We start from the raw sequence: 27,816 nt of genomic DNA, 5'->3' as shown, positions 1-27,816 counted from the left end.
TTTTGCGCAGTATTTTAGCGAGCAATGGGACTTTACTGAAAAGTTACAGTTTAGTCATATTGCGCACTAAATTAGTGCGTCAAGGGTAGTTTGATAACTTTTTTTTTTTTTTTTTTTGCGTTATTTTGGTATCCAATTTCACTTTTTGTCATTTAAGTTGCGGACTCCCAAAAACCCAATACACTGGGTGCCTCCGCACACGTAATTAAGGTGAAATGGTGGGGTCCAATTTGTATAAAAATCTGCCCCTTCTCCACATTACAGCTTTTTTCTCTGTATGGACTGCCCCACCACTATTTTGTTTTCTTTCAATTTGCATTGGATTGTCAAAAGTTTTTTTGGAACCTCCAACAAATTCCAAACAAGTCAAGCCAAACTCACTTGTTTAATCCCCTCTCAATCAATCCTTTTTGCTTTTCCAACGTCACCTCATGTCACCTTTTTTCATTTTCAGAAAAGTTTTAGTCCTTTATTTTACGACTAATGTGCATTTACTGTTTAATCAACGATATAAAGATTCAAATGGACCACTTAACCAATAAAAGCTCGGACGTTTAACAAACTTAGTGCTTTTAATAACCAATTTAAGTTTGATAGTGCTGCTCCCTTGACATTACTGCATTAAACATAGTAGGTGGTTCGTTCCCGCGCTATATCATCAAAATTTCGTTATGTCAGGCACAAATTTAATCCTTTTTTTCTTGTATAAAAGACTCACATGTTAAAAAGAATTATTTTCTTAGTCAACAAATGTAAATTTAGCTCATTTATGTCATAATAAGAATGCATTTGATCCTCACTATTACTAACAGATAAGAAATTTGAATCATTTTGCCGAGTTAGGACAGAGGGCACAACAACCATTATCAACTAAGCTCCATTTGGGAACAACGGGTGCACATTTAGTAGGCGTTTGGCCATCAATTTTCAAACCAGCGTTTGGTCATCAATTTTCAGTCATGGTTTGAAACCATGATTTGAACCCAAATCATCCAAAAAGCATGGTTTGGGGTTTGAAATCATGGTTTCAACTTTTTTAAATACAAAATTTAACCCATAAGTTAATATTTTGTAAAAAAAAGATCCATAAGTTGGTAAATATTTTTAACAATTACCCCCATCAATCATTTACCAATCTCATTAACTTTCACCAACCTTTATTTATGTCCACCAACCTTTAATTTATGTGGGAAGATTATATTAAATAGTAGTTACATTACTATTCATGTTAAATTTTCGATTTTATTGAAGTAAAGTTTGATTAATTGATGTTGCATTTTTTAGAAAAGCCTTCTAGTAGTGTACTAATTTTGTTATAAACTCGATTTGCTCATTTGGTAGATTGTATAAGAATTGAGAATGTTTTGATAGTTTTCACAATTTGTGGGGTTTTTATATCTATAAGAGAAAATACAACTTAAAATATCCAAATTGTATGTCCAAACATGGTTTGAAACCATGGTTTGAAATCAGGTTTCAAACCATGTCCAAACGGGGCCTTACTTTCAATTTATAATCTACATATACAAAATAACAAACATACCCAGTGTAATCCCACAAGTTGGAGTCTGGCCGTTTGGGAGGGCAATATGTACTCAGACCTTATCTCTATCTTGGGAAGCAAGAGCGGATCCACCCTTTAGGGTGGGGGTGGCATGACCCCCTAGATTAATAAAAATTTTATATACTTATGTTGTAATTTGCTTAAATTAAGTTAAATATTTGATCCTGCCACCCCCAGTCGTAAATTAGACAAAGGTGTCACGGCTAGTAGACACAAATTTAAATCTATCTTGAACATCTTTCCACTCCGATTTTTCTTTGTGCTTTTTACTTCCTTTATACCAGTAATTTACTTTTCGGCTCTCCCAATTTTCTATTTATCTTTTTATTATTTATATTGTCTTTCCTCTTTTCTATTATTTTATCTGTGATCTCTAGCGAGAACAAATAAATAGAAACTTCACAATCCCTTAAATTAAGCATTTCTCTTAATCTCAAATCTTTGAGTATTTAAATCAGAAAACTTGGGTCTCAATGGGAATTTTGGATTTGGATCAAAATTCAATTTTTTTTTTTGTAATTTCTTTTGTTTATTACTCCCTCCGTCCATGTTTACTTGTCTATATTTGACTTGGGACACTCTTAATAAGCAATAAATAAATGAATTGGAGTGCTTAATAATAAGGATATACTTAATAATAAGGATAAAATAGGTATAAAATGTTAAATTATGTCTTAGTTTTTCAAACTATATAACTTACAAGTAAAAGTGAACATATATTTATTTTTAGTATAATGGACAAATAAAAATGGACAGGAGTGTGTTATAAAAATTTATGCTATTCTATAATTATTAAATTCAATTTAAATCACTTTACTACTTAAATTGTGATGAAAATTCTTAAGCACTGCTTAGAAAAAACATGAAATTTATGATTTATTTTTGAGAACTTGTAGTTTATCTAATTCTACATTTACTTATGGGGTGTATTTACCTATTGAAGAGTTTTTTTATTATTTTTCTTATTTTGATTGGTGTAATTCCCTTATTGAAGATGTTATTTTAATTGTGCAAATTCATTTTTTAATATACATAAGAGATGTAAGTCCCTTGGTGAAAATGTTGATTTTACTTTTATTGTTAATGGGTGTGATTCCTTGTTTAAGATGCTAATTATGTTCATTTCTTGATTTTTGATATGTAATTTTCATATTTGCAAATTAAAAAAATCCTATTAAGTTGAGCCGAATAAATTAAAAAAAGATGGACCCGACCCAAATACACATTCCTAACAAGATGTCCATTGAAGAAAATTGTGGCACCCACCACCTTCAAATCCTAGATCCGCCTCTATTGGGAAGGTAGAGGTACATTTCGGGGAGACCCTCGAGTCATAGAAAGATGAAAAATAGGCATTAGCAACAAGCAAAAACAATAGCAAGTTAATAAGATAAGCGCGGCTAAAGAAACAACAGATAGTAATAAAAAATCTATAAGAAAAAAGTGATTTATCGGATAAGTCATTTCAATAAATTCGTGATTATGCCATTATATTCTATGTAAATTTTAATCACTCAACTATGATTAATCAACCCATATTTAGTTCATGATGCAAAAATAAAAATCTTAGGAGTATGGACCTTTAATCATCATTCATGTAAATCTTAGAATAGAATTTGTGTTAGAATAGAATACTTAGAATTTATAATGAAATAAAGAAAAATATAAAGTCGAATGAATGATAAATGACAAGCCATATTTAGTTAACATTAGTTATTAAACATATCATGAATTTATGGATTTAGGATATTAGATCAGATACAAATAAGTTATTCCCCTTTAATAGCCAATAAACAGCTTTTAGCTAAAAGACTGGTGAAATGGGCAAAAAAATAATTATACTCCTAATTAAAAGTTAAGTCGTTGGGACAAACCTTTGGCAAAAGTGTTTTGAATAGTCTTTTGGAGAAAACAATTTTCTTTTTTTTTTAAAAAAAAAGTTTCAACAACTTAAACAAACACAAAAACAACAACTTGAAAAAGATTAGACAAATATCTTTCTTTTACTAAAGGGAAAATAATACTTTTAGTCCCTCAAATTTAGGTAAATTCTTATTTTGATCCTTATGATAGATGTCTCATTACATTTAACCTTCAATTAGTTAAAATGTGTGATTTTAGTCTCTCTCTCTCTCTCTCTCTCTCTCTCTCTATATATATATATATATATATATATATATATCTGTGTGTGTGTGTGTAACACAAATTTAACCATAACACGTGGGTAATTAATTGGTGAACCATTAATATTATGGTAAATTTGAAAATATTCATGAGCAAAGAGATTAAAAAAATTTATAGTTCAATTAATCGGTGGTTAGATGTTCTTAGTCAGATATCACAAGGACTAAAATCAAAATTTATCAATAATCGGGGGATCAAAAATGCTTAGCCCTTTCTTAAATTTTAGCCAATGTAGTGCCTTTGGAAAATTGAAGGGCCTACATGTGTGGAGATCCTGTTAAATCTTTGACGACGGAATTCGACATTAGTTCTTTAGGTTAGTTAAAAACAAAAAAGGGTGATTATTCAATTTAATCCTGAGGATCTCTATCGGAGTAGGTAAAATGTCAAGTATACAGCTAGTTCTGCTTGAAAGTGAAATGGGACCGCAAAACAATCTTTAGAATGTCTTGTTCAATAAAGTTTAACGATCATTACTTTTATTTTTTTTACTTCATGGAATGGACAAAAGTTTCCATTAAAAACTTTGAATCTTTTGGCCTACATATATTAGGACATTAATGTTTGCATCTCAAATAATCTTAAGAAAGTTAGTATGACCTTCACATTCTGAAGAGCGAAAGTTGGTAACTGTTCCAAGTTTCTCACCATTATAAGTAGAAGGTTGATTTCATAGATAGCAACTTTCTTTTTCTTTCACTAAAGTCATCCAATTATTTTTTATAGTGAAAATCTCTCGACTTTTTTTATATATTACAAAATCACTTATCCTTTAAGTTTTGCATATGCAGTGTATAGATTTATATATTGTATACCATAAAGACTTAAAGTTGACAATGACAGTTAACTCCATAGCACGCCAAATATATGGTAGTTAACCTCGATCAAAATTAAAAAAAAATAACCTACTATAATCAGCTTAATTGCACTAATAATATTAAAATTCTTGACATTGTCAGCTTATATAACCACTTTGTTTTATTTACTCAATTGAAATGTGATGAATTGAGAGACTTTAGGAAGCCATGAATAGGTAGAGAAGAAGAAGAAAGAGAAGGAGCAAAGAAGAGTGTTATTCATTCATCAAAAGTTAATTACATAGAGGAGCAGTAGAGTACTTATACTGATAGTAACGGCTATAATCTATAACTAACTTAGCAACTAATTGTACTTAGGAAAAGTACTAAAATACCCTTAGTACATACTACTCAACACTCCCCTTCAAACTTGGTGGTATAAAGATGTTTAGGACACCAAGTTTGGAACTCAAAAACTCATGTTGAACTCTGGTAAGACTCTTGGTTAACATATCAACTGGCTGTTCTTGTGTTGCCAAGTACTCAGTTTTCATCAAGCCTTGTTGTAGTTTCTCTCGTATGAAATGACAGTCGATCTCTATATGTTTAGTCCTCTCATGATATACAGGGTTGACAGTAATTTGAAGGGCTGCTTTACTGTCACTGTAAATGCAAGCAGGCAGCTTTGCAGTGATTCCTAAGTCCTTGATCAAGCCAATTAACCATGTTAGTTCAGCAACAGTTGAGGCTAAGCTCCTGTACTCAGCCTCTGCTGAGCTCCTAGAAACTGTGGACTGTTTCTTGGATTTCCAAGACACTAGAGACTCTCCAAGTTTAATAGCAAATCCTGTGACTGATTTTCTTGAGAAGGGGCATGATGCCCAGTCAGCATCACAAAAGGCAGTTAATTCATCTTATTGCTTACTTGAGAGAAGCACACCCTGTCCAGGTTTTCCTTTGATGTATCTTATAATTCTCATAGCTGCATCTGGGTGTGATTTCTTAGGTCTTTGTAGAAACAGACTAAGTGTTTGGACACTGTAAGATATGTCAGGTCTTGTAATGGTTAAGTACAAAAGTTTACTAATAATCCTCTGATATGTCCCTAGATCAGCTAGTTTTTCATCTTGTATTCTCTTTGAAGTTTTCCTGTTTGTGGTTGTGTCTTCCTTGTTGTGCTCATCATATTCTTTAGTAGTCATCTTCACTATAGAATCCATAGGGGTGTTAGCTGGTTTTGCAGCACTTAATCCAGTCTCAGAAATCAATTCAAGTGCATACTTTCTTTGATGCATGACAATCCCTTGTTGTGATCTTGCAAACTCAATTCCCAGAAAATATTTTAACTCTCCAAGATCCTTGATTTTGAAAGCTTTGTGCAAAGCGCCTCTTTGTCTCTAATATCTGCTCAAGATTGTCCCCAGTTATAAGCATGTCATCAACATATATTAAGACTATAACAATGCCTTTCACTGTCTTTTTGGTGAACAATGAATGATCATGTTGACTCTGAGAGAAACCACACTTGATCAATGCCTCTCTCAGCTTTGCATTCCACTGCCTTTGTGCCTGCTTTAGGCCATACAAGGATTTTGAGAGTCTACATACTTGTGTATTCTCCCCTTGACTCTTAAAACCTTGTGGTAATTCCATGTAGATTTCATCAAATAAATCACCTTGTAAGAATGCATTATAAACATCCATTTGGTGAATGTGCCATTTTCTTGAAGCAGTAATGGCTAACACAGTTCTCACTGTCACTATCTTGACTACTGGACTAAAAGTCTCTTGGTAATTAATACCTTCAGTCTGACTGTACCCTTTGGCAACCAATCTCGCTTTATATCTCTCAACTTCTCCTGTGGCCTTATACTTGACTTTGTATATCCACTTGCAGCCAATTGGCTTCTTGCCTTGTGGTAATGAAACCACCTTCCAAGTCTGATTGCTTTCTAATGCTGCTATCTCACTCTACATTGCTTCCTGCCATTTGGGATCCTTAACAGCCTCTGCATATGTTGTTAGTTCCATAATATTAGAAAAGGCAGATAAGTAGCATTTATATTTAGAAGATAAATGATCATAAGACACATATTTAGATAATGCATATGGAACATTAGAGTGCACTGCTAAGGATATAAAATCCTTCATCCATCCTGGTGGATGCTTTCCTCTGTTGGATGCCCTTGTTTTCTGTTGTACTTTCCTTTTTGGTTGTTGGTGTGATTGTGTGCTATCATGAACCTATACTGCAGATGGTATATCTGCCTCTGATATTCCTTGTAGTTTATCAGACTGAACTTGTGCATTAGGAGCAGCTGTAGTGATACTAGCAGTAGTAGGAGGAGGAACAGACTGAAGTCCATGTGTATATGGATCCTGTTGTTGTCCTGCAGCTAAATCAATATTGCTCAAAGATAATTGAGTATCCATGTTTACCAAAGTTAGATCAGGTATAGGAAATAAAGTAGCATTTTGGGAAGTAACCTTAGTTTGGAAGGGAAACACATCTTCTCTAAAACTCACATCCCTGCTTACTAAGAACATTTTATTAGCTATATCATACAGTATATACCCTTTTTGGGTATCAGAATACCCCATGTGAACTGTTTCTCTAGTTCTAGGCATAAGCTTGTCATTTTCTTGTACCACTTTAGCATGGCAGAGACATCCCAACACCCTCAAGTGAATAAGTGAAGGCTTCCTCCCATGTAATTTCTCATAGGGTGAAATATTCCCAATAACAGTAGAGGGTATCCTATTAATCAAGTAAGTGACAGCCTTGACACAATGCCCCCAAAACCTTAAAGGAATATTGGCCTGAAACCTAATAGCCCTGGTTAATTATAAGATGTGTCTATGTTTCCTCTCAGTTATACCATTCTGTTGAGGGGTATATGGACATGAGGTTTGATGAAGAATTCCCAAACTGTAAACAAATCACTACAAGCAGAATTAACATATTCAGTTTCGTTGTCCGTTCTCAAAGCCTTGACACTGGTATTAAACTGAGTTTTAATAAACACAAAGAACTGCTTAATGACCATAATGACATCAGACTTGAGTTTTAAGAGAAATATCCAAGTCATTCTAGAAAAGTCATCAACAATAGTAGGAAATGATTTAAAACCATCATATGTATTAACTTTGTAGGGTCTCCACAAGTCCATATGTAGCAATTCAAATGACTTTAAACTGACAGAAGTGCTAAGAGGAAAAGACACTCTTGCTTGCCTAGCTTTAGGACACACACCACATTCTTGTACTATATCTATAATGTGGGATTTTTGACCAGGGAACAGCTTGTGCAATATGTTGGCTGGAACATGCCCCAGCCTTCTATGCCAAGTACTGATATCCCTTTTATTCAAACTCACAGTAGGTGCAGTAGCATTATTTACAGATATATGACTTCCAGATCTTCCTTGTCCAGGCAGCCTTGAGTTGACTAAGAAGTAAAGTCCATCCGTTGTCTACCAATCTCCTTCACCTTCCCATTGTAAAGATCCTGAAACACACAAAAATCAGGAAAAAATCTTGCAGAACACTGTAGTTGTCTAGTAGCTTTTGACACATAAAGTAAATTATGTTTGAATTGTGGCACATGTAACACATTATTGAGTGTACTTCTAGTTGATATGTTGCTAGTTCCAGTATGAGTTACGAAGGAAACATCACCATTGGGTAAGAAAACTTTTCTTGGTTTTTCCATTTGAGAAATGGTGTGTCTATCCAGTAACTCTACTTGTGAAGTCATATGGTTTGTAGCTCCAGTGTCAATGATCCAAGTCAAGGAACTTGAATTATTATCTATGGAACTACTGTTACCTTACATATTGACTGAGTTTGCTGAGATCATACTCCTTTGATTTTGCTCCACCATCTTACAGATTTGCTCACATTGTTCTGGTGTGAACTTAGGTGGCATTACTATAGTCCCAGGATGGGAAGTTGGAGCAACATAATAACCAGGTCCTGTTGTTGAGTTAATCATGCTCTCATTGGGTCCAAATCCAGCTTGTACATTGTATCCTTGAGAGCCATTGTAGTTTTGTCCTTGATAACCAACCTGATAACCACTAGTACCATAGCCTTGATGTACACCTTGTGCATTCCACTCTCCTTCTGCCACTACATTGTGAGCACTAGAACCATAACCAACTCTTCTCTGTTTGTTTTTGTGATCATAGTTCCTCTCATTGTTTCTATAATTGACTCCCCTATTGTCAACATTCCCTTTATTCTCATTATACTTGGGATGATCAGGAGGATATCCTACTATTCTATAGCAGTCTTTCATGAAATGTCCTTTCATTTTGCAATTGTCACAAAAGGCACTAGAATTGTAATTAGGATTGTAGTAACTCCTCTTTCCTCTTTGTGGACCAGTTTTAGAGTACATAGCCACTGCCTCTTGCACATTTGCAGGTGCAGACCCTAACAGTCCTGAACTGTTAACAAACTGAGCCACTGATTTCTGACTCTCATCACTAATAATCATAGAGTACACTTGATTTACTGAAGGTAAAGGTATCATCATTAGAATTTGACTTCTGGCTTGTGCATAACTCTCATTCAGCCCCATTAAAAATTGATACACCTTCAACCTTTGCAGATAAAGCACAAAATCCTTTGATTTTGCACAGTTGCAGGCAGGGGACGGAACCATAGACTCGAACTCCACCCATAGAGCTTTGAGTTTTGAAAAATATGCAGACACAGACTCAACACCTTGTTTTAATGATCCAATCTCTTGATGCAAGTTATAAGTTCTAGATCCATCTATTTTATTAAATCTCTCTTGCAATTCTAACCAGAGATCATATGCATCTGTTGCATACAATATTCCTGCCATCAAATTACTAGATACAGAATTCATAATCCAGGATAAGACTATTGCATTCACTCTTTCCCACAAATTCCACAATTCTTCAGCAAAGATCTCTTTCTTACAATTTCCATTTATAAATCCTATCTTATTTCTACCTAATAGAGCAATTTTCATAGAACTACTCCATGCAGCATAATTTTCACTTCCTTTTAATTGAAAAGAGATAATAGTGATACCGCTCACATCTGTTGACGCTAGGTATAGAGGATGATTGTGATCCATTGGTTGCGCCTGAGTAGCTGCTGTAACTTATTCAACTGGAGGATTAATACGTTCCTGATTGTTGTTTCCAGTCATGATTCGATACTTCAGATGAGATTATATGAAGATTTTCAAGATGACGATGAACAAGATGAACAAGATGTTCAAGATGCAAAGGATTTTTTCGATGAATTTAACAGAGTTAAGATCTGTATACTATCAATTACTCCGAACTTGACTAGACTGATAGAATCTAAGTTCAATTGTACCAGTTTGATTGCAATTGTAACCCTAGAAACTTTAATCGAATGAATTTGAACTTTGATGTGTTCAATTGTACTGTTGACAACCCTTATGATAATCACCGACTGAAAATATAGATCGATTTGGCTGATTCAATCAGTGAGCTCTGATACCATGATGAATTGAGAGACTTTAGGAAGCCATGAATAGGTAGAGAAGAAGAAGAAAGAGAAGGAGCAAAGAAGAGAGTGTTATTCATTCATCAAAAGTTAATTACATAGAGGAGCAGTAGAGTACTTATATCGATAGTAACGGCTATAATCTATAACTAACTTAGAAACTAATTGTACTTAGGGAAAGTACTAAAATACCCTTAGTACATACTACTCAACAAAATGTTTAATGTGTGACAATTGACATGAGTATGGGGAGTTAGGTTCATCAGTTGTGTTATCTTTCGTTAAAAACTAACGTGCACAGCTTTGATACTGCAAAACTAACCCCATTAAATATGAACCTAACTTTCGTTGAAGAATATGTGCAGGAACTCGCCCTATCCAAACTCTCCTTATGCCGCACCCCCACCCCACCCTATTTCATCACGCGATTAGTAAATGAGATTTACAGTAAGAAAATATCGAGTTTGAGTAGTAAAATGGTAAATGTGATTTTAAGTGTAAATACTTAAAAGAACTAATAAGGTAAACTACGTGTAAGTGGGTCATATAATTCAATACAACTTTGCTCAAAATTGAAAAATCTTAAATAAACAACATCAAGTGGGTCATATAATTCAACACCACTTTGCTCAAAATTGACAAATCACGTATTAGCACTACAAAAATGAGGCCGCTTTATATACTTTTCATATGCACACAATGGCGAAACCAGAACTATTTATGACAAGGGGATACAGAAATAATATTCTAATATTGTCACACCTAGAATCTCAACTTATATTTGTTTTATATTATGATGTTTTAAAAAAAAATTAATATATTACTACTATATATAAGGGACAACTCAAGGGCTTTTATAATCCTAACAAAAGTTTCCAAATTAATAACAAACTTTTCAATTAAGTACTTTTAGGTCGTAATCTTATTTTTTGAATTAAATTTAGCTTTTGTTCTTACGGTCTACTTTTTAAAACCAGTCGAACCACCTATATTATTTCTCATGTTACTTTCTTCTATTGATCTTATCTATTAACCTAAAAATAATCATTTCTTCGCTAGATATTCTTGCTTCTTGTTGCTCTCTCATTTTTTTTCCTTTTTCATTTGTTGCTTATTATTCTCCAATTTTTTAAATTTTATTCTTGTTGGTTCGTTTGTTATAGATTCTTACATGTAGACATTTCTTTTACTTTGTATTTGCAGTATGAAATTTGAGACTGAAAATTCTTTTACTTACATGTAGGCATTTCTTTTACTTTATGTTTATATTTTATTATGTGTTTAAAAATATTTGTACTAAAATGGTTTTCAGGTATAGTTTTAAAAATTACTTAGTCGTTACGGTCTATTTATCTAAAATATTTTTTATTTTAGAAAATCAAGAAATAATTAATTATTTTTTTTACCTTTACCCTTACTCGATAAAATATAGAGAGAGATAAATGTGATGAAAGAAAGATTACTATTAATTGAGTTATATATATATATATATATATATATATATATATATATATATATATATATATATATATATATAATTTAGTTAAATCATCTTTTTAGTTAAAATTTCAAGAATGTAATATAAAGTGAATAAAAAAATTATGTCTTTTTACGTTGCCTTTGAAATATCTATTATTTATTAAAATGCAGAAAGTATAACTTATTATGTGATGCCATATGGTGTTGAAAATGAAGACAGTGTTATCAGTCAAGATTGGGTTATCTTTAAAATATCTTATTTGGTTAACAAAAAAAATCTTTTTAAGTATAAAGTATATGAAGAATTAAATTTTTTATTCTTGAGGTTCATTTTAATAAATGTAGGTTATTTCTTGAATTTCGTCTAAACTAAGGTTAATAATCATATTTAACTAGCATATACCCTTGACACAAAATAATGAGTGAAAATTTAATAAAATCAAAACAAATCGATTTTTATATATAAAAAAAATCACAACCTTGCAAATTCACAAAAATACGAAAGTATTTTTCGATTTATGATCGCTGCAAGTTATAATTATCATACTTTATCATCTTAATATAGCATATTGAATCACTTGTATACATTTGAGATTTGTTCATTTTTTCTACTTAACTTTCTTCCTTATAAACATTTTTTTCTGAAAGTCATCTAATTGTGTGACGAAGAAAGTTTAATAATTATAAAACTTATCAATAAGATATTATTAACCTGCAAATACATTAAATTAGTAATGTAGTAGAACAATGTGACATGTTATATTTATTTAATAAAAAAATTATTTTTATGTTATGAGTTTGGGCCCTGGCTTAGCATGGACCTACTGCAACTAGTGTGTGTATATATATATATATATATATATATATAGCCTATTATTACTTTTCGAGGAGGGAGATTCGATAATTACATGTGGCTACGCCACGGGGGACCACAACCACTAATGTGATTGTGGAAAGTGGAATCAGCTTTGAGAAGACGAAATTTAATTATTGCAGCATTCAGGTCTAACTAAGCATCCAAATCTGAGGATGTTGAAGTGATTACTAATCGCGGATATACATCAAGATGAAACAAATGAAGCATTAGGAATCTGTACCATTCTTAGGGAAAAAAACATGCATATTATCTTTCAATGGTTTTTCAAAATTTGTAAAGACTACAAAATAACGGCAATACAGCCAAAAAATGTCTATTATTGCTAATTGATGTTTTTGTCCTAATTTTAAAACCCAAGTATTTTGAAATAAGAAAAAGACTTTATCAATCGAATAAAAAAAATATCGATGCAACAGCAAAAAATTAACCTCTCTGATTTGGGCAGAGTGGAGCACGGATCCTGGAATATCTTATGTGTTGTCATTTCTTTGCATGAATATTATCAGCTCACATTTCAGTGTTTATTTATTTATGCATTGGAGTCAATGAATGAAGTCACTACTCACTAGTGCAAGGAGCAATCAGAAAGTCGAAACGTCATTCACAATGTCTGTATACCATCTTCTCTGTTCTATCAAGTCTAACATAATTGATAATTGCATCTATTTTTTTATTCAATCACAATATAATAAACTTCTCCTCTCCTTCTTCATCTCTTTCTTCTTGTTTTGGTTTACTGCATGGCCTGCCCTCTGGCTCCATACATTTTTTTTTTTTTAATAGAACCACTAAGCCAAGCTTAGTGTGAAATAGCTAGACACAAAAATATCCATACATTTTAGTATGCCTTATGCTTTATGGGTAAATTTTAAGCCTTTTAAGAATAAATAAAATTACTAGTGTAAATTAACAATACAATATTTTTATAGTGAAGTACGTAAAGATGTTGGAAATATTGAAGTTGGAGAAAATATTTAGTTGACTCTTAAATAGTTATGTGAACGTATCTGACTGGATACAAAGTTTAACAAAGAAATAAAATATTTTTGAAACTTTTGATCTTAAACATATCATGGGATGCAAAGTTTAACAAGGAAAGAAAATATTTTTGAAACTTTTGATCTTAAACATATCATGAGATTTTTGGCATATGAAATACTCTCATTAGAAGTAAAGTGAAGTTAATTAAATTATTTCTAGATAAATTAATGTGTTATTCTTTTTTTAACAGATTTAAAAAGAAATAGCATGTCATATAAAATGGGACAAAATGAGTGGTACATGTTATATAAAAGTGGAAAATAATAATAGTACACTCTATAAATTAAGAAAATAATTTTTCTTTACAAACTGGCACAACATGCGTTAATAACACAATGCTGGTAGCGGTCACTGGAAATCAAAAAAAGAAAAAAACTTACGAATGAAGCCATTCAAACACCTTCCGAGAGACTATTTCTTTTATTTCTATCCAATCTACCCAAAACATTAACAAGTTGAAATTATTTCACCACACATTTGATTTTTACTAGCGAGAAGTACAATCAAATACCTCCAAAAGCTAAAACTGAAAAACAAATATATTATACAGAAAACAAAAAAAGATGAAGCAACAGGCGATGTCCTACGCCTCAAATGACGGAACAAGGATTCGAATCAATCCGACGTCAAAAAAGGTAAACAAAACCCAACAATCACGGCCAGCTAAGCCATCACAACATTGTACCAAAAATCAATCTATACTTTGTTTTGTTCAATTTGTTTTGGTGTTGTCATATCACTTCAAAAAATTATCCATCACCGATGGAGAATTTATGTTTTTGTTACTTTGATTATCATTGTTTACCATGACAAGTGCATGCACCACATATTGCATGCCGGCATGATACAACCAACACAAACCTTGGTAATTTCTTGGGGTTCTTTTTCCAACTTTCATGAAGTATACAGACATATTGGCGTAGAATCTGGGAAATTTCATCTAATTTTTCATTCCACTTTCTCCATTCTAATGCATTTCATGTGGTGCTACTACTACCAACGTAAATGGGGCAATTTGTTTGGGTACGATTAGTCCACCGGCCTACAACCGCACTAAGGCGATTGAAACTACTCTTTTTTTTGGTTTACACCTTTTACCACCTTTAAGAATTCATTATTGTTTAACTATTTAAAGTATAAATTTGATGTGATATTTCACTATAAACTACATTTCGCACTACTTCTTTGAACACTTTTTCACTAGCATTAATATATGTCAAATAAACATACTCCCTCCGTTCACTTTTCCTTGTCCACTTTGGACTTTTCACGTTATTTTTTTGAAAATAATAAATGAAGCGCATAATTTACCAATTTACCCATATTAATTGGTGCATATTTTTATTGAATTTGAAAAAATGATTTAAAGTGAGTTATTATGGGTAAAATAAGAAGAAAAAAGCTGTCTTATCTTGATATGTGAAAAATGACAAGTAAAAATGAAAATCTATTTTTAGAATAGTGGACAAGTAAAAGTTAACGGAGGGAGTATTAAAATCCGCATTAGATTCAAACACAATCACATTAATGCGACATAGAACCCGTTTGGATTGGCTTATAAGTTGCTTATAGTTCGTTTTCACTTTTTTTTGAGTGTTTTTGGCCGAAATTTAAAGTCATTTTGTCTTAAAATAAGTTCAAAAATTAATTAAGCCGTTTGGCTTAAAATTATCTAAAGCGACTTATAAATGAAAATAACTTATAAGCCAAAAAAAATAAGTTGGCCTACCCCAACTTATTTTTTTTTGATTTATAAGTTGTTTCCAGCTTATAGCTACTTTTTTTAAGCCTATCCAAACAGACACATAGTGTACTTAGAAGCCAACTACACGTTAAACTGGTCAAAAGAAATTAGGTCTATTATCACGGTTCATGGAGCCCGTTAATGTGTGGCCACTTGAAATCAGGGGCAGAGCTATAGCATTATGTATGGTTCCCGATGGCCAATTACATGTTAAATCTTATATTCGTATTAAGAAATTCATTGAATACATATAAATATTTAACTGAAGATAGTAACGAAAATGAGATGTGAATTCGACACAAGTTCAAAACCAATAGATTTCAAATCATGACTCTGCTTATGCTCGAAACTCTTGTCAATGGGGAAGCTAAATGTACAATTTAGGATTCAAATTTTACCAGCCAAAAAGACAACCAGCAAGGGTTCTTACCGACATGTGACGCACACGCAAACATCGTAAGTGATGACCCTACTTTGGCCAAGCACCCGACATGCCATGATTTGTTTTAAATTTTTTGACCTCATGTTTCATTTTCATGGCGCCAAGCCACAGAATATGATGCAATGTAAGAGTTATGGCGGATCCATAAGTTTAAATGCAAAAGGATCTATCCAAATGAGACAAGACTTTATTGCTCTGCACTTCTTTAAAGGGTATTCCAGCACTCATTTGACTCTATGATGCATAGTCGAATAAGGATCGAATTCAATTCAAAACCAAATTAAAGTGTCTTTGAATGTGGCAGAGGCTAAGGTTTTTTAATCACTGTTTCAAGTGAACCCACCATTCTTGGTAATTGAAAAACACTGCACAGTACCTGAGAGTCAAACCTCTTTCCCCTAAGGGTGGCCTAATGATTCATTTACTACCAATAATTAAATCATACAGTACATAATAATCAACTCTCACCAACCCAGAGGTGTATTTTTCGAAATAATTGAACAGAGCCACTAACCGGCAGACATAGTATTAACCACTCTTGGAGGGAACTCTCTTCTTGAAGTTTGATATAATTGTAGATTTAACTACTCTGTCAGGTTAACAGAAGTTGCACTAAATACTTAAGCAAGCAAGAATAGCAAAATGAAGGGTAATTTTCCATTACTTGCGACACTTGAGAAAACCCCACCAATCTACTGTACAAGAGGAAAACTTCTGAGCATTAAACCCACCTTAGAGTTAGAATAAACCCCTTACCTTACCCCAAAAAGACCCAACTTTTTAAAAAAAGGAACAAAAGCTAGAATAATTCATAATAGAACTAGAGAATAATCAAACTAAAGAAACCACTCCTATTTCAAGAACATTGCAAATCAGATACTGAGTAGGTCAGGTGGAGGTGATTGAGGTGTTGGCTGATGTTGGTCTTTAAAGTCCCCTGGAATTGAGGTTGGAGACTCTAATGCAGAGGCTGATGGTGGGGGCGACTGATCAGTGACAGTTGAGTCACCTGATTTTGCACCTGGTGGCTTAGGAAGCTCAGTTAGTATTTGCACTACTTCTCGCATGGTGGGGCGTTCCACAGCTTGCTCTTCTACACACAGCAATGCGACATAGAAAACATGCATCACCTCATTAATGGGAACCGTTGAGAGTCTTGGGTCAAGGATTTTGAGAACGCCGTCCTTTTTCCCGTCAGTCATTTTCCTAACCCATTGGACTATGTCAACACCGTCACCAAACTCTCCAACTGGCTTTTTGCCACTTACCAATTCTAATAGCACCACACCAAAGCTATATACATCACTCTTCTCATCAACCTTTAGTGTGTAAGCATATTCTGCAAAAATGAAAATAAGATGCTAGTGAGAAGTATACTACAGAGCAGAACATATAATTACTAGCAAATCAATTAGTTTGTTAGAAAACTAAACAAGAAACAGAGTTCATCAAGTACCAGTACCACTTATTTAATGTTTCCTTTGCTTTAGGAACATGCTACATTTGAATTAATGACCAAGTTACATAAGTACTCATAAATTCCAACCTAACAAACACCAAAGTAGTTAGAGATACTTTTCAAAGTAAGATGGTCTTATCCTCAAGTATACCAGTCAAGGACCACCACTAGCCATGTTCTCCAGTCGTAACAAAAAAGGAGATTAATTTGTTACTACCATCTCGAAAAACATTACTAAAAAATAGCACAAGTATGATGTTTAGAACACCTAAGCTCCATTTGAAGAAACTGATAACTAGTCTTAGCTGAAAAATAGTCCGTCAACAAATTAATGACTTTGATACTAAACTAGTATCGCATGAAGTGACTAGAAATAAAAATGTTAAGATATGACGGCTTTATAGGATACCTGGAGCAATGTACCCATAAGAACCAGCAATAGCAGACATGCATTCTGATGTCCCTGAATCTTGCAAGAACTTAGCAAGTCCAAAATCAGCAACATGAGCTTCAAAGTTGGAGTCCAGCAGAATATTATTTGATTTCACATCACGATGGAGGATCAAAGGAGAGCAATCGTGATGGAGATAGCAAAGACCCTTCGCAGCCTCCACAGCTATCTTATACCTGGTATCCCAATGTAAATGACCACCTTTCTTTCCATGAAGCATTTCCCCAAGACTTCCATTAGGCATGTACTCATACACCAAAAGATTTGTCTCATGATTCGAGCAAAATCCTAATAATCTAACAATGTGCCTGTGTCTGATCCTCCCAAGAGTCTGTATCTCAGCATTGAACCCATGATCATGAGAGGAACCCCTGCTCATAGCCGGCAACCTTTTAACCGCAACAAGTTCCCCACTTGGCATTACCCCCTTGTAGACTATACCAGCACCTCCTTTTCCAATAATGTTATCCTCCTTCAAGCTATCCAAAACATCATCACAAGTAAAATCCAAGCGCTGGAAAGCAGTGAGCTTCCAGGCACGAGCCTCACTTGCCTTCTTTAAAGATCGGGCCTTTATAATTGCAGCAACAGCAAACACAATAGAGCACACAAGCAAACCAATAACAAGTAAAAGCTTCATTGAAGGCGATAAGGCTCCTCGTTGGTGAGGTTGATTAACCCCATCAACAACACCCTCTTTGCAAGGACCTAAGTAAGGTCCACAAAGATCTGGATTGCCCAGAAATGAGGTGTAATTGAAATAACTAAACTGCCCCGTTCCAGGAACTAAACCAGAAAAGTTGTTATATGAAAAATCAACAGAAGTTAAACTCTGCATACTAGAAATAGGCGCAGGAATACTCCCAATTAAGTGGTTTCTTGATAAGTTCAAGTAGTTGAGTATCCTCATACCTGTGATCTCAGTAGGAATCTCACCTGAAAGATCGTTCCTGCTTAGATCAACATAAGTTAGCAACTTGCACTGGCTAATCTCCTTTGCAATGGATCCAGAAAGTTTGTTGTCACTGAAATCAATCTTGGATAACTGTTGAAGCTTTCCTATTTCAGCTGGAATTCGCCCCGAAAATTTGTTCCCGTCAAGAAGCAACTTTTGAACTCCAGCAAAGTTTCCAATGCTTGGTGGCAAAGGTCCAGTTAAGCGATTATTGGAAAGACTAATCTGTCCAAGACTGGTAGATTTAGAAGAAGTATCAGGAAATGTACCAGTGAGAAGATTATTCTGAAGTTCAACTTGTGAGAGATGTGGCAAACTTAACAACCCCTTAGGAATTGATCCATTGAGATAATTCTCACCCATTCTAATCCTACTAAGTGATTCACACTTACCTAAAGATTCAGGAATTGGACCAAACAAGAAGTTCCCTAGAGTTATTATTGTCTGCAAATTGTTCCCAGCACACATATTTGGGGGTAAATTTCCTGTCAATTTATTAGAACTAAGATCAACATTCTTAAGCTTACTGTTAGTACCCAACCCCTGTGGAACACTTCCAGTAAAATTGTTTTCCCAAAGTTGCAACACTTCTAAATCAGGCAACTCCCCAATAAACTCAGGAATCGAACCATGAAGCTTATTCCTAAACAGATTAAGAAGCGTAATATTCTTAAGCTCAGCAAATGTCACCGGTATCTCACCGGAAAACATGTTATTCGATAGATCCAAAGATTTCAAGCTTTTTAGATACCCAATCTCCTTAGTTAAAGAACCAGCTAAAGAATTAACTTGAAGAAAAAGTGTATCAAGATTTTGAAGCTTCTCAATCTCCGCCGGAATCTGGCCGGAAAGTCCACAGTTAGCAGCATCAAACCTAACAAGCTCAGATAAGTTCCCTATTTCCGGTGGAATCCCACCGGAGTAAGTGTTGTAGTACCCTAAGTACAACTCCTTAAGCGTAGTTAGGTTTCCAATCTCAGGTGGGATAACTCCAACAAGTTCATTGCCTGAAACAGCAAGGTATTCTAGGAATGGAAACCTTCCATATTCAGGTGGAATGCGACCACCGAAATAGTTCCCACCTAAGTGAAGATGTTTAAGGTTCGTCATTTGATAAACCTCAACTGGTAAGCCACCTGTCATGTTGTTGTTGTAAAGGTCGAGGACTTTAAGGTTATGAAGACGGGTTAAGTTGGAAGGGAACTCCATGCCAAATATGTTGTTAGAAAGATTAAGGTAACGTAGATTTGGGATTAAGGAGAGTTCAACAGGAATGGGACCGGTAAACTGGTTAACAGCAACGGAGAGGTTTTGTAAGAAACGGAGGTTTCCAATTTCAGGTGGAAGAGTTCCGGTGAGGTTAAAACCGGAAATGTTAAGAGAAGTTACGTGACGGTACCTGTCGCACGTGACACCGTTCCATGTGCAGTGACTGGTGGAAGAGTTCCATGAGGAAAGGGTTAACTGTGGGTCGTCTGTAATGGCTGTTTTCAGGGCAAGTAAAGCCTGGTATTCCGGTAAACGGATTTGTTTAGAGGCAGTAAAATGCATGAGAAGAACAAGAAAAAGGAGTAGAAGAAGACGCATTTTGAGAGACTAATGTTAACAGGTTGTTCCTCTCAGTGTAATATTCACCAAATGTTTGGTTTGAGGTTTCACTCTGTGAGAGTGAGAGAGCAAAAATGAGGATAGAAAGGCTGGTTTGGTTTGGTTTGGGAGTGGGTGATTGGTTTGGTATGGTATGGTTTGGTTTGGTGTATATACTTGTTTTGTTTTGAGCAAATAAATAAAGCGGGGGTTATTATAAAGAAGGATTTTGAATTGTGAGGGAGTGGTATACTGTATACAGTACAATGTCTGATTGAGCTGGAGGCCCCAACTCTTTTTCTAACGTGGGGAACCAACTTTTTTGTTCCTTAAAATAAAAAAGTTCCTAACATTTACACTTATCTTTTCACGGATAAAAAGTGCAAAAAAACAACTCTTGGTTCTTGCTTTTCTCGTGTTTAATAGTTGTCCTTACTAGTTAAAGAGGTTTCATTAGCAATAAAGGTAAAAAGATATTTGGGAGGTCTTTTTATTTCTTAAGATTCCCTTCAATTCATTTGTCACATTACACAAAAGCAGTCCACAACTCTTTTATCCCCTTTAATTCAGGGTGTTAAAGCATTTTCCATTACTTGCTGTAGTTTTCTCATCTTTAGATTAGTAATGTAGTTGATAAGATGTGATTCTTAAGGAAAGCCCTTTCTTCTTTTGATAATTTTTTGTTGACAGCGCGGGCTTTGAATATGGCAGAGAGAAAGCAACAATAGAGGGAGCTTTTAGTGGGATTTGAAATTTTGAATCATGCATCTAAATGATACCTAATATGATTATGGTAAATATTTATCATATCGGAGGTTTGTATCAATTATAATAGATAACTGATAATTTCTAGTCATTTTGATTTGCTTTTATACTTTTTAAATGAATGAAATTTTGTCCAATAATGAGTATTTAATAATAGCAATTTAAGATTAACAGTTATGTGTTTATTAAACGAAGTTACTTTTGTTCTCTTAGGACATGTTTGGCCATGAGAATTTTTTACTTTTTCTCGGAAAATTATTGCACTTTATTTAAAAATCAAAGTTTGGCCATGAAAATTCCAAATACAACTTCAACACCTAAAATCTTGTTTTCACCTTTTTTTTTTTTTTCATTTCCAATACATTCAAACAACCAAATATCTTTTGCAAAAACTATAATCAAACACAACTCTATCTTCAACTTCAACTTCAAAATTCTAAGGGCCTGTTTGTCCATGAGAATTATCTACTTTTTTCCGGAATATTTTTTCACTTTTCACTTTATGGTGTTTGGCTATAAAAATTCTTGTATTTGAAATTTGGAAAACAACCAAAACTTATTTTTCACTTTTTTCACTTTCAATACATTCAACACAACCAAATATTCTTTGCAAAAACTATAACCAAACACAACTCCATCTTCAACTCCAACTTTAAAATACCAAATAAAGTGAAAAATATTTTATTTTCATGGCCAAACGCCTACTTATTATAGTGTGGTTTTTCAAGTAATAACCATGCACATTAGACAGAAGTTTGATCTGGAAGCAAATGGCTATTACTATGTTGTGTATTCGCCCACCCAACTTACCGATTTAGTACAATTTAGTCCACCAAATCCGGAATAGGTCCTGCTTGTTTCCTTTAAAGGAAATGTCTTTCTAAGAAGGGCACCCTAGTCTCCCGTCATTAAATGAAACAGAAAAGAAAAAAGGAAAAAAAGATGTTACTCCTACCAATTACTCCTTCCGTTCACTTTTACTTGTCCACTATACTAAAAAAAAAAATCATTTTTACTTGTTCATTTTGACATATCAAGAAAAGACAAGCTTTTTTTTCTTGTTTTACCCTTAACATTAATTATTTATTTTCAAATCATTCTCCAAGTTCAATGGACTATACACCTATTAATATGGCAGTATAGTAAAATACATATTTCATTTATTAATTCTTAAGGAGCGTGCAAAATTAAAAATGGACAGGTAAAGGTGAACATAAGGAGTATAAGATGGCCATGATACAAGTGGAGCCCAAAGCTAGAACTGTCACAAATAAGGCTGGGCATTTCGTCAGTTTGGTTCGGTTTGTAAAAAATGGGAACCGAAATCGAACTGAAATAACTTCGGGTTAATTCAGTTTTTGCAATTTCGATTCGATTTATTCAGCCGGTTCTTCAGTTTAGATATGAATGACATAGTTAAGCATCAAACTGATACTTCATCATTCGTAAAATCCTAATAGAGCTTGGTGTGAGACAGTAGAAAAGTGTTGACTACATAATAATCAGTTCATCAGCCAAAATACAAATTAATGCAGTGACAGAACTTTTCCCCACATTTCACTGAAGTCCTCTATTACTAGTATTTCTTGTTTATCAGCCAACATCTTCTGTACAATCCAGAGATATGATAGAGGAAATGGAGATTATAAGTAGTTCCTACTTGTCAAACTTTGTTGTATCACATCTTCCTATCACTAACCAAGAACAGTTTTTTATTCACAATTTGCAATGTTAATATTACTAAGAAAACACCCATTGTCACAAGAAAAGATGCTAATGGGTGTTCTAAGATACATTGTTGGAGAAATTTATTAAAAATCCACGAGGAATTATACAAATTAGCCCCATAACAGTTGCATGGTTCCATAGATCAAAAGGACATCAATTTAACAGAAACTAAGTCCCCACTTAAGTTGTGTCTCAACTCTCAACAACTAGCAGAAGCCCAATATATATATATATATATATATATGTGTGTGTGTTTCAAGAAAAAAGTGACTTGTTAAAATTCGATTTTTCGGTTTAACCGAATTAAATTTTGCTCAAACCGAATCGAATTGTTGAAATCTTATAAATTTAAACCGAATCGGACCGAAAAAACTAAAAAACCGAAATTAACTTTGGTTCAGTTCGGTCGGTTTTTTTGGTTTGAACCATATTATGCCCAGCTCTAGTGACAAATCACAAATGTAATGCAGCAAAAACTTATTTTCCTTAGATATTTACATTGAATCAAATAATTTAATTTCAAGAAGTACAAACTAAAGTGATAATATATATATTAATTAATGACTACTGTTACAATAATTAAGTGAGAAATATTAATTAAAGAGCACACGTCATCAATTTAACTATTTTTTCTCAGTTAAAAAATGAATGTAGAAAAGAACTCGATGTAATAAAAGTACCATTAAAACCAAACTCAGAACATTAAATTTGAGTTGAGAGTCTTTACTTAAATTTTAATTGAGGAATATTAAGGATAATCACAGTCAAATTAAAACAAGAAGAAAGGGATAGAGAGTTGTACTTTTTTTGTTTTATCATGCTAATAATTCTGCTTGGTTAGATATCTCTGTATTAGAATATAGGGAAAAGGGCCTGATTTATCCCTCTACTATTGGAAATAGTTCACATTTACCCCCCGTTATACTTTCGGCACAAATTTGCCCCTACCGTTACCTAAGTAGCAATATTTACCCCTATTTTTAACACCAGTTCACTGTGGCAATTGTAATATTTTTTTTAAGGGAAAAGGGCCTGATTTACCCCTCTACTATTGGAAATAGTCCACATTTACCCCCGTTATACTTTCGGCACAAATTTGCCCCTACCGTTACCAATAATAATTACCAACTAATGTAAACTTATCACAAACACAAATTCACGAGAATTCAATAGTTTTTTTTTTTATCAAACTTATATTTTTAATTAAAAAAAATCATTGAATAACTAACTTTTTCATCAAGAGACCAATTATTATTGTATGCCATATGAATTTGATGTAACTATAAGAACTCACAAATTCTAAATTCTGAATATGGTACGGGATAAATAGTTAATGCTTCCAGGTCATGAATTATGTAGACGTTATTCTTATATGTGTGTTATTAGGACAACAACATACCCAGTAAAATCTCACCAAGTGGGTTTGGGGAAACTGTGTTATTAGGACAAAGAGTCAAAACTTTGTTGATCATTTGTATACACCTATTGTATTCATATAATGTATATCAAGTTAAAGAAGGGATAAAAAAAAAAAATCATCCCTATTATATAGTTAGGTTAATAGGGATAAGAAAATAGTCATCCCTATTATTTAGCCGCTTACTTAGTTGGTTAAGTTGAGCTCATTTTTTTAGGCCTATAATTTGCTAAAACTTTTTAGGTTAAAAGATGCCAATAATATGTAAGAGTCGTACCAAGTATAACGGGGGTAAATTTGTGCCGAAAGTATAACGGGGGGTAAATGTGGACTATTTCCAATAGTAGAGGGGTAAATCAGGCCCTTTTCCCTTAAAAAAAATATTACAATTGCCACAGTGGACTGGTGTTAAAAATAGGGGCAAATATTGCTACTTAGGTAACGGTAGGGGCAAATTTGTGCCGAAAGTATAACGGGGGGTAAATGTGGACTATTTCCAATAGTAGAGGAGTAAATCAGGCCCTTTTCCCTAGAATATAAAGTTATTGAGAAACCCCAAAAGTGTCCTTCTCAATCACTCTCCTCTCCTGGCTATCGAAGTGCACAGGACACATCTACATGTTACGAAATTGCCCCTCTCCTTACCAAGAAAGAAAGTCGTAGGACCAAAACGAGGAGATTCAAAGACAGCTTCGGAAATTGACAGAGGAAAAACCATTTCCATATGCCCATTTTTACCAATTCCAATGTTTGTGGATGCTGAGAGTTGTAGAGTGAGTTATGGTAAGAGATTATTTACATTAATGCGTACGTAATACTACTTGTTACTTTTGTGATAATGAACCAGATATAATATAAATTTAGTTTCTCGATTAAGTTTGAATTATATAGTTTTAAATTTTATGTATAAAATGAAAAAAGAAAGAAGAAGAGAACTTTCGGTATTAGAGAAACTAATGTTTTACAATATTTGATTAAGACATGCTTAAGTGACATGAACAGTAAAATTTCTTATAACTAACTTTAACTTACTTGAAATTGAAGCGTAGTTATTATTGTTGGTGTTTACAAATGGTACAAGTTAAAAGAAAAGAGTATGCACTTACTCAATTCGTTTTCTTTTACTAGTTCAACGTATTAAAACTTAACTTTTTTACTTGTCAATTTAGCAAATCAAGAGATATTATTTTTTCAATTTTACGTCGATCATTAAATATTTATTTTTCAAATTTATTACAGTGTTAGTAATTAAATTTAAACTTTAACGTATAGTTAATGTGGGCAGCTTAGTAAAATAATTTTTTTATGTCAATATTGAACTAGTAAAAAGGAATGGAGAGAATATTACTCCCTCCGTTTCAAATTATTTTTTATTTTTTTATTTTTCACGCCTCATAATACGTATTAATTAGGAGGGCTATTTTACTTACTTTACACTTATTTATGTCTAATTTATATTCTCTCTCCATTAAATAATTGATTTATTTATGTGTCATCTCCATTAATGATAAAATTCTACCAAGGGTAAAATGGGGAAGAAATAACTAATTGTGTCTTGAACTTTTAAAAAAATAAAATAATTTGAGGCAATAATTTTTAATAACCACGATAAATAATTTGAGACGGAAGGAATATGGTGGATTTGGACTCTCGATTAGGCTATGTTCCCAGGTTATTTTGGTCATTCAGGTTCTGGTTCCAGCTGTTTGTCATACTTTCCAAAATTTGGATTAATTTTCAGTTAGATGCGCTGATTTAGATCAACTAATATAGCGTTGGGCTCAGTTAAATGCTACGTAGCCCGATGCTATTTCCAACCCACAAACACCTAATTTCAATATCCTGCTTCTCCATTGTCTTATTACTAAGTTTTTATAATATCTCGAAGTTTGTTCGCCTTGTCCCCTAGTCACTTGGCTTTGGACTCACCAAACATAAACAAATGATTTTCTCTTTGTTTATTGATTATTTAAATTGGATCGTCATTATCCTTGGGTTAATCATAATTAATGGACTGGGAAGTGTTTGTGTGATTTACACTTTGTTAGGTAGATCATTATCATTTCATGTATCCCTAATTGTATCCTAAATTTCTGAAGCCGCAAATGCGTGCAACTTGTCATTAGCATATGTCGTATGCATCATTCTAGGTTAATCATTCTGTAATTTAACTTTATTAGTCAATTTTATGAAATAATCAATCATATTATCATGCAAAAGGAATGGATACAAGGAAAAAGAAATTACTCATATTCTTTGTCTTCATTAAATTCCATTAATTTATTATGGTTAAGTGTTAGATTGAGGTGAGCTTTTTCTTTTGCCGATGCATTGCACAATGCTCTGTTTGGAGCAATGCTTAGAAAAGTTTTTTAAAATAAGTGTTTGGTAGGCTGTTTTTATAAAATTTCTAGGTGCTCTAAACCAAGATTTTTTCTGCTTTTATTTAAAAAATTATAAACAAACACATTTGCATGGTCAAAGGACTCTTAAATTTTTTCATAGAGGAGAATCTAAGTTTATGTTAAATCTGCAGAGAACAGCACGCGGGTCTCTAGAAAGAGAACGTGTAAGAGAGACAGATAATCATATCTAATTAATTATGATGATTACCTTTTTCTTTTCATTTTTTTCTTGTGGACCGACGAAAAAATATGGTAGCAAAGCATCAAACTTTCTGGCATAACCTGCCCTACATTTTCCTTTCCTTGGTCCTTCCCATGGTCCACGAAATACGAAAAAAATAATCACAAATGAGTATATTACTTTAGTGGAATCTTTATCTAACTTAAATATTTAATATAATTGTATTGCTGGATCACAAATTATTACTAACCACTCCAACGTTATAAACTTTTAAAAACCTATATCAGTTTGAAATTTCTGATGACCTTTCTTTAGTAGTCTGATTGTTACACTATCTTCGTCCATGCTACGGGAAAAGTTCGTAGCAATTAAAATAGAAAATAAAGAGGTTGAATTATTTGTTACAAACTTACAATCATATGGAAAAGGGTCCCAGATGTCACATGAGCTGTGAAATCTCAAAGAAAGATGCTAATTGATTCACGGTACTGGCATTTACCGACTTAAAATTGTTAAGTTGCATGTTGGTCGAGGGAATAAGTTAGTGGTATTTTATATGGCTTTGTACGTACAATTTCGAGCTAGTTTTTGAGATTGAATTAAAATAAAAAATAATGCTTTTACATCGTATCAGGGTCACACTCATCATTGTTGCGCTTCTCATAATGTTGGGCTTCCATAATTACGCTCCAATTGAGTCTTGAGCAGGGGTAACTTTTGGGTGAAGTGTCTAAAGCCTAGACTTTAGGCCTCTCAGTTTTAGGGGCCTCATTTTTCATCAATATAGATTATTATTTTTTTGGAAAACTATAAAGTATTTTGAGTACTTTTTGTCATTAAAAGGAAAAAAAATAGATTAATTGACAGAGAGTAAGTAACTTATAGTTATACAAATAGTCAATCTATTTTTAGTACATTGACAAAAAAGAAGGCCTCTAATTGGTATCTCTACAATACTCAATCAACTTTTAACCTTTCTCTGAACTTTAGTATACGTGTATACTTTTATATTTCTTCAAAAGAGTCTTGGACTATATTTCTATGAAAGACAAGAGTTACAATGTATGAATTTGCTATTTTTGTTTTTTCTGGGGCACCAAATATTGCAAGAGATATATTGAAGCACCAAAAAGTATTCTCAAATCAAGTTATCAACTTCTTGAATCAAGTTCTATTATTTCAATTTTTTTGAATTGTTTTCATCTAAAACTTGCTCGTTTTGATGT

At 33.3% G+C, this 27,816-nt stretch overlaps 1 protein-coding gene across 1 annotated transcript; it reads right to left on the bottom strand.

Annotated features, from left to right (window-relative positions):
* Positions 1-16,277: 16,277 nt before the first annotated feature.
* LOC132046738 (leucine-rich repeat receptor-like serine/threonine-protein kinase BAM1) lies at positions 16,278-20,276 on the bottom strand. The gene is made up of 2 exons (XM_059437476.1): positions 17,511-20,276; positions 16,278-16,981 (listed from the first exon to the last, which is right to left on the bottom strand). Exons 1-2 carry the CDS (start codon positions 20,092-20,094, stop codon positions 16,515-16,517), a joined length of 3,051 nt encoding a protein of 1,016 aa, XP_059293459.1. The 5' UTR covers positions 20,095-20,276; the 3' UTR covers positions 16,278-16,514.
* Between the last annotated feature and the right edge of the window lie 7,540 nt (positions 20,277-27,816).

This window comes from Lycium ferocissimum, chromosome 2, assembly GCF_029784015.1.
Source record: "Lycium ferocissimum isolate CSIRO_LF1 chromosome 2, AGI_CSIRO_Lferr_CH_V1, whole genome shotgun sequence".
Classification (NCBI taxonomy): Eukaryota; Viridiplantae; Streptophyta; class Magnoliopsida; order Solanales; family Solanaceae; genus Lycium; species Lycium ferocissimum.
Note: the sequence above shows the minus strand (reverse complement) of the source record. Positions and strands in the feature narration are given on the sequence as shown.

Coding starts and splice junctions, on each gene's coding strand:
- LOC132046738 (XM_059437476.1), bottom strand. CDS start 20,094: ATGCGTCTTCTTCTACTCCTTTTTCTTGTTCTTCTCATGCATTTTACT. Junction 16,982..17,510: donor TTATGGGTACATTGCTCCAG/GTATCCTATAAA, acceptor TCATTTTTGCAG/AATATGCTTACACACTAAAG.